At 42.8% G+C, this 8,293-nt stretch overlaps 1 protein-coding gene across 2 annotated transcripts; it reads right to left on the bottom strand.

Moving 5' to 3' along the window:
- Nucleotides 1-1,729: 1,729 nt before the first annotated feature.
- On the bottom strand, nt 1,730-7,038 carry Rgs4 (regulator of G protein signaling 4). Of its 2 annotated transcripts, XM_036202224.1 has the most exons (5): nt 6,739-6,997; nt 4,179-4,283; nt 3,702-3,763; nt 2,871-3,037; nt 1,730-2,433 (listed from the first exon to the last, which is right to left on the bottom strand). In XM_036202224.1, exons 1-5 carry the CDS (start codon nt 6,780-6,782, stop codon nt 2,194-2,196), a joined length of 618 nt encoding a protein of 205 aa, XP_036058117.1. In that variant the 5' UTR covers nt 6,783-6,997; the 3' UTR covers nt 1,730-2,193. The 2 variants fall into 2 exon arrangements, with proteins under 2 accessions (XP_036058117.1, XP_036058118.1); XM_036202225.1 differs by lacking the exon at nt 2,871-3,037 and having other exon boundaries at nt 2,294-2,433; nt 6,739-7,038.
- Between the last annotated feature and the right edge of the window lie 1,255 nt (nt 7,039-8,293).

Raw genomic sequence — 8,293 nt, 5'->3', positions numbered from 1 at the left:
CTGTCTCTCGCAACATGCCTCTCTGGATCATTAATGTGTTTCCAAGCAGATTGTTTTGAGGAAGCATTTATTTACTCTTATTATTAAGATATGTGTGTTTCATTGGAAGCATCAGCGTTGAGGCCTATAAAGCACATGATAGAATTAGGCATGCATATGGAAGGAGTAGTCTCTGCATTGACCAGTGGCAGGCAGGATCACCATATCAAAGAGCAATGGAAATACAATGGAAAACACACTCAAAATGTATTACATAAAATAATTTACTTCTCATTCAGAATGACTTTCCAGACCTATTTGTGAGACAGCAGTCTGTGAGTACAGGTACAATCTCAAAGTTATGATAATATTAGGGCAGGGCAAGACCAAAGAGTTGTACAAACAAGATTGTGGAACTGTGTATAACAAAAAATGGGGTGGAGAACACTGATAGGGAGCTGTGGGGACATTACAAACAAGACTGTCAGAGAGACAAGAAGGGTACAGTTAGAAAACCATATTCTTCAATGCGATGAGACTTGGATACACACGGCTCCAGTGTCTTCATTTTGCAGCCCGGTTCATTGGCTTACTAGCCACAGTGGTGCTCATGCATGTAATATAGACCGGAACAGTGGGTGCAATGTGTGCAAAGGTAGTAGTTTTAGAAGAATGAGAAGAAAATTACTTCCTGGGCATTCATTAGTAATGCAGGTAATATCCTGTACCTCCATTTATAAAACAATACAATAATATAAACAGTGTACAAAACAACATCATAAATAACACAAATGAGAAATTTTCAAGTATTTCATGTGCCTTGAAAAGTTCCAAACAGTAGTCCTACCAACTGATATCCTGTCCTCTCTCTTTTCTCCTTCTTTTTCTCTCCTCTCTCCTTGTGTCGGTCTCTGCTAGCCTTGATGTTTGGGATAGAATGGACAAGCTCTTACCTCAAAGCAGGAAAGCAAGGAGGGCTTTTCAGTTTGTGAGAACTTACTTCCTCCTTATCAAACAAAACCTTTCCTGTGATGAAGCTTTACAAATGTAGGCATGTAGCTTCGAGCCAAGCTGTGGTTCTGAAAGTGAACCATCAACCACAGTGAACTAAGGAGGCTCATCTGGCAGCCAAAGTGCTCAGGGGATGGGACTAGAAGAGCACCTTATCAAGAGAGGAAAGAAATAGATCATCTCTAGGTCCTCTGCCCTCACATAGCCAGTGGCCCATGAGAGGGCTAGTTGGCAAGGCCTGGACCATTTTCCTCCATTCAGCTCTAATATCCCATCTCCCAAGTCCAGACCAACCCAGCACCCAGGCAAAGGAGGGAAGGCCATCAGCATAGGGACTTAAACATGCCAGTAGTGATCACTGATGCAAGGCAGTTCTGTGTCAGCCAGCGGATTTTTCAGAGTCCTCACCCCTTAACTTTGTGCTCAACACGGAGGCTGCCTTAGATGCTTAAACATGAAGCCCCTGATTGCTCTCCGTCAAGGCCCAATGGTTTTACAGAACTTGTTTTCCACAAGTTAGTGTCCCACTCTTAGCCTGCATGGCAGTTAATTTAGTTTGCCCTGTTCAAACACAGTATGAAGGACCAGAGATCAGAACATGCGTGTAAGCATGTGTACATACTCCAATTTGAGCACCTAGGGTCTTTCCCATCTACTCTTGTAGATATGTGTGTGCATGTGCAAATGTACAAATACATACATTCACACACATATTTGAATACATAGATACAATATATACAAAATGTATATGCATATATTATGTATATTTAATATACACATATACACATCAGTCTCACCTAAACTTGAGAGTCTGTAGGAAGTGCTGCTGGCTGACATTGCATGTGTATATGATGTCACATGAAGTAGGACCAACCAACTAACTTGAGGTCAAACTGCTGGAGCGGGAGGACAGCCAGCAACCTTTGAACATCCAGACCTACAGGGCCATTATTTGGAGACTTGCTCACAAGACACCCTTAAGGAAACTTGGGAGAATTTGAAATGAATTGGGTCATACCCCAATGAAAACCCCAATACCACAATTAAGTCTAGTTTTACATGGAAGTGACTCGCACACAGCAGGCAGCATGGACACTAGGCTACAATGTGGGTAAAGCATTGCTTAATACAGATCAATATTTGGCCTCAGATTTTCCAGGGCATAGAGTCTTGGCATTTCTGATCTCTGCCTCTGCGTGAGAATTAGGCACACTGAGGGAATACAGAGGCACAGTCTGCTGAACTCTTGGCTGCTTTCTGCTTCTCTGCCCCACAGTTGGAAGGACTGACCAAATCGAGATAGAATCGAGACTTAAGGAAGCGGCGGTATGAATCCTTTTCCATCAGGTTGAAAATCTTCTTCTGGGCTTCGTCAAAACAGGTTATCGTGGGTTCTAACATGTTCCGGCTCGTCTCCTCCCTGGTGCAAGAATCCAGGTTCACCTGAAATGCAAAGACCAAGGTTGTATTAGATCTAGTACCCCATTGAAGAGAGGAGGCTGCAGGCTTATACTCAACAAGAAATAGCCGGGACCCTTCCTTTACATTTTTCCCAGAAATGAAGCACAGGACATTTGGGTGTGTCCTGGCATCTATGAGAGTATAAAACGTTCATTCTGCTCCTAAGTGGAAAGAGCATTTGATTTTCCTTTATTGTCTTTCACATTGAGGAGATTTATGATTGTATTTATTGAGGAGAGTCATTGAAATCACATGGACAAAATTAACTTATTTCCTAATAGATTTACTTAAGGTTGACAGATTATAAAAGCCTTCCCCATCCTTTCTTTTAACTGGTAGGCCCAAAGATCTCCAATCCTGAATACCACTCCTAGGAGTCTTTACTAAGATCTAGAAAGTCCTCTCCCATGGAAACTCACCTCTTTCGTTGCTTGCACTGAGATGAACTCATTGTAGATCTTCTTGGCCTTGGGGCTTAGTTTGGAAGGTGACTTGATTTTCTTGTACTCCTCACAGCTGATCCAGAAGTCAATATTCTCCTCACTGTATTCTGACTTCAAGAAAGCTTTGAAAGCTGCCAGCCCACCTGTGACAGAGGACAAAGAGCCACAATCACCACACTGGCCAACTTACTAGATAGAACACTTCAATAAAGCCCAGGTACATAGGAAGCCTGGTGTGAGCTGAAGAGATTCACGCTTTCTTGCCTCTCTGGGGGTCAGCTAGCCCAAATGTATGTTTGGTACCTAGAAGACCCCAGTTTAATCTAGCAATTTCTACTCAAGATCAAATCATCTTTCAAGGAACTGTAGTTCTGAAGCACCTGTGTGACTATCAACTGCCAAGGTGGGTTTACAATGATAGCTGCAGGTCACTGTGCTTAAGATCTCATTATGTGACTCTTTCCTTTTGCCATTTTGTCCATGCCATGAGAGGGATGGTTTTCTTGTTGATGGTTCCTAAATAAACTTTCCATTGAATTTGACAAAGTTCTGAAACATATCAGCTATAAAATTATTGTACCTGACTCCAGAGGTCAGAGGCAATCTAGGTTTTCTTTGCAGTTCCCACTAAACTGACATAACAGGAGATGACTTCTCTAATACAGAGCACCCTATCCTCATCCTGTCTCTCTCTGTGTGTGTGTGTGTGTGTGTGTGTGTGTGTGTGTGTGTGTGTGTGTCTGTGTGTCTGTGTGTACATGTGTGCTTGTTTTGCGATGAGAGATTGACAGAGGTATGTTTACTTACATTCATGGCTAATCAGGTTTTCCAGTGATTCAGCCCATCTCTTGACTTCTTCTTGGCTCACCCTGGAGACAATTACAGAAAAAGAATGATTTAAATACATAGCATAGAACTGAAGTGAAAAAAAATCTACGATGAGATGTGATCTATTGTTTATTAGGATACTTTCTTCATAAAATATGTACAGATTTAAAATCTAATTATGATTGCCATGAAAATGGAGTCTCTCTCATGTGTGTTTGTGTGTGTGTGTGATGTGAGATCTTGGTATAAGTCTCAGGTTGGTCTTGAACTCATGACCCTCCTAACAATCCAAGAGCTTAGATTACAATTGTGTACCCTCACCTCAAAAGTGGAAGCCATTTTGATCCAAATCTGACTCAACCAAGAGCCTGCCTTCCCATCCACTCTTCTCACACAACACCTCAACCACCAGAAAGTTAATACCCAATAGTTCTTCACCAAGGCCATTTTTCTCACCTCTGGCAAGTGACTACTTTGTCCTTCTTGCTGTGTGAAGAGCTGTGCTCACAGGAGTCAGACTTCTGCAGAAGGAAGCCCAGCCGATGTTTCATGTCCTTTGCGCTGCAAGGAAGAAGACAAGAATTAACATGAAAAACAGATTTCTTTAAAAGAGACTTGACTTAAGAGTCGGTGACTGCTGTGTGGGTCCGAAACAGCTTCTTTGGGGGAGTTGCAGTAGCATAAAATCCCAGGAACAGATTCCTTTGTTTCTGCCCATGACCTCTGATATCTTGGGTGAAACCATGCAAATAAGCAACTGCCCTTTTGAAGTGCATGCAAAACATGACACCTCTCCTCCTTCTGGTCCCACCTCCTGGAGATTCGGTGCTATTTCCTAGATCAAGCTACAGAAGCACTTCAATAAACTAGAAGGAGTGTGGTAGCCAAACAGTTCCTAAGGGTGTGTGTGTGTGTGTGTGTGTGTGTGTACACAGAGCATAAGCTTGTGTGTGTACCCCTGCAAAGAGGAACAGAAATGACCTGAATGCTCAGGATGGAAGCTGAGCCCCACCAGGTTTGTTTCTAGGCAATCTCCAGCATGAGTTAAACTAAACTAAACTAATAAATAATAATAATAATAATAATAATAATAATAATAATAATAATAATAAACCCCGCATTACAGGGAAATGCACACTAGGGAGGGTGGATGAGACTTTGGGATAGGAGAAGAAAGACAGTCATCGCTGAGGTGAGTAATTATTCGATCAGAGCGCTTTCCAGTTCACTGCCCCCACTTAACAGACAACCAGGGTATGGCAGGGTTTCTGACTACTTGACTTTCCAGCTCATTACCGTCATTCGTTCTTAATAGTTTCTATTTTAATTACTGTTATCTCTTTTATTATTAAAAAAAAAAAAACTAGTTTAAGAGAAATAGTGTTTCCAAAGCAACAAAGAATGAGCTCTGGCCTGGAAGGGTTAAAAGAGAAGGGCAGTGCACAGTGGCGTTTTAGGATGGATGCTGAGACATGCACTGGTAGCTTATCAGTGGATTTTCTCAGAATGTCCGAATCTTGGCACTGTTCTTGGGCTGCCCTTTAAGTAGTATTTTTCCATCCCTTCCAAGACTGTCTTCCTTTCTCTTTTTCCCCATCTGCTGACTGGTGACAAAGTCCTCCCCAGTGACAGCAAGATAAAATCACTAGAGCTGGGACAGTTCTAAAACGATGCTACAGATGCATTGTAATCCGTCCCTAAGAGAAATGACCTTTTATCTCTGTGTGCTGCCTCCTGCCTGAGCCCCAGCAGCTACTGCTAACACTAAAGCAAACGCATTTCCAAAGAGCTACAAGTATGCTTGTATCACAACAGAAGCATAAAAATAAAAACCAAAGTGACTTCAGAAGCCACTGGAGACAGGTAACCTGGATGGGGTCCTTCCTCTGCCACCACCAATCATGTGACCTTGAGCAGCTAAGACCCTCTGGAATTCCTTTCACTGAAGATGAGAGCTGCTTAGCCCTTTACATGTTTTCATCTGTCCCTAAAACTACTTGATGGGGACAAATCTGAGTCCTGACATTCCTAAGTTCTGCATGGTTGGTTTTATATAATTTGACAAGAGCTTGGAATCACTCACTCCAGCTAACTCCGGGACTTAGGAGTGAAGGTGAGGAGACATCTGATGTCTCCTCGTTCCCCATCAGACCTCCCTGCTTCTTTTTTTAAAAAAAATGATTAATGTGTTTATACTCCTGAATGGTAGAATGTGTGGAAGGCAGTCTCAGTAGCACACAGATGCAATGCTTTTAGGGGTAGAGGGTGTTGGTAGACCACAGAGAGACTCACTTTTGACCTCTAATTTCAAGAGGAAATCATGTAATGCACACTAATCTCGAGTTTTATTTTGAACCATCTACTATATAAGTGCTCTATGAAATAATTTATTCATACCCTTAAAAAAAGACACATGGGTGTCTCTAAAACTTTAAGCTGATATGTTACAATCAGTACTGATGTCTCAACCATGTCTCACATCAGCAACTGGAAATGAGGTAGAAAGATGGAGAGGTCTGGTTCGGAAAAGCATCTTTTCCTCTCACATTTGTTTGTATGGAAGTAGAGTGGAGGAACTGTAGAACACCACAGAAAGCTTTTCTGACAATGTTCCCAAACTTCCTTCTGGGGCTTCTTCCCGGACACAAGAACTAGTGTGTTCTCAGAGAGGCGTGATTCTGGGTGCCCAGCAATGCTCAACAGAGACAACAATCACCCAAAAGAATACAGATACGTCCCAAACCGTCTATCACTTTGTAATCCAAACATCTTGAGGAAAGAACCAAGCTTAAAAGTCAGAACCAGTCCCCAAACGAAAGTTATGTGAAATAAAACACACAGGAAGCAACATTTGAGGAGTCTGCTCCCTAAATCAAAGCCTCGGGCTAGTCCCCGAGACGCTACCCACTGCTTTTAGCATCTAATCCCAGAGAACTTCTTAAGGGAAGCATGCAAGTCACTGAGAAGAAAGTCTATGCAAAACTTTAGTCTGGCCAGTAACAGAAACTAGTCTTACCTCCTCAGGCAGGAAGCCGGCAGACCTGCAAGTCCTTTGCACATCGTGTTTAGCTGTGGGATTCTCAGCGAGGAGAGAAAGGCAGCGGGAAGAGTTCTGGTTTCTATTTTGAGCACAGTTGCTTCTGTTGAGCAAAGATGCGGTCAGAATCTTCTGAGCCTCTGGCTCCGGAGCCTGTAGGGGTCTCTTTTATAGCCCAGCCACGAGCTGGGCAGCCAATCAGATGGCAGGTCTGCAGGCTCAGCTCCTCCGTGGCGCTCTGCCTCCCGATCCCCTAGAAAGGGGGAGGAAGAATGGACTGACGCATCAGGGATGCAAAGGGACAGAGCAGAGAGAAGCCGGTCACAAAGAAGACATATAGAAAATGAGATTTTGCTTAACGTCTCTGCTAACGTGTGAAGTTCTGGATTTCTAGGGAGGGGAATATAGAGTCCATGATGTTGAAAAATATGGGGCTTTTGCATTGGCTTGTAAAAACAATGCCTAAGGACGTTGCCTCCCAGAAAGAAAGGAACCAGCAAGAATTCTTCAGCTTATCTTGCGGCTGACTCTAAACAGGCTTTTCCCCTTCGGATTACAAATACATTCTGTACGGTCTAAAGTGGAGTAGGTAGTAAGATCATGGTCTCTAGGCAGTGATTTGTGGAAGTAGCCTGTCTGACTGGTAGGCATAGAGGGATGTGGATGGCACACCATGATATGCCCACCAGCATAGGAAAACTAGCCCAGGGCAGATAAATCCAGTATGTCTGTAATCAACTTGACTTTGAGACATTCGTAAATATGTCACTAAGAACAAAATTCAGCCTAGCTTTGACATTCTCCCCTGAAGGAGCTTGCCTCCTGCAAAAAGCCTAAAACAGAAGCTGAAAACCACAGCATGAGACACCAACTCTCACTGCAGGTGGGCTTATATCTTACGCAATTCTAAGTATTATTCAAAAAAGAAAGAAGGGTTTGGGGTTTTAGCTCAGTGGTAGAGCACTTGCCTAGCAAGTGCAAGGTTCTGGGTTCAGTCCTCAGTGTGGGGGCTAGGGGATAAAAGAGGAGAGAGAAGATCCAGCAGGCAGAAAGATAGGTAGTTTACCTCGAATACTAACAAGATGTGGAACCGGTGGAAGAATATTCATCCCTGCTGGTGCTTCTGAACTCCCGGTCATCTTTCACATCCAACTCTTGAGATTCATCAAAGGATTTCACATCTTGTAATCATGGTTGAAATACCCAGATCTGCTCTACAAAGGGACCATTTTCACATTGGAAAGCTGTGACTGGAAGGAACAAATTTATTTCAACGTCTGACCATAACAGCTTTCATCTTAAAAATCACATAGGTGTGTGGTCATAGTCCAGTGACCTGGAATTTACACACAGAGGCATCACTGCCTTTTAATCTCTTTGGCTGAGATCAAGTAAAAACAAGATATCAGATGATTTGCGTAAAGAGTGAAAGGTACTGATAGATGGGTTTTTTACAAAGGTACCAAGAATATAGAAGGGGAAATAGAAACATGAAATGTTCTTCTATGCTCTGGACCAGAAAAGTTGTTCCCCC

Source organism: Onychomys torridus, chromosome 11 (assembly GCF_903995425.1).
Source record: "Onychomys torridus chromosome 11, mOncTor1.1, whole genome shotgun sequence".
Taxonomy (NCBI): Eukaryota; Metazoa; Chordata; class Mammalia; order Rodentia; family Cricetidae; genus Onychomys; species Onychomys torridus.
The sequence above is the reverse complement of the archived record's forward strand: the minus strand, read 5'-3'. Positions and strand labels throughout refer to the sequence as shown.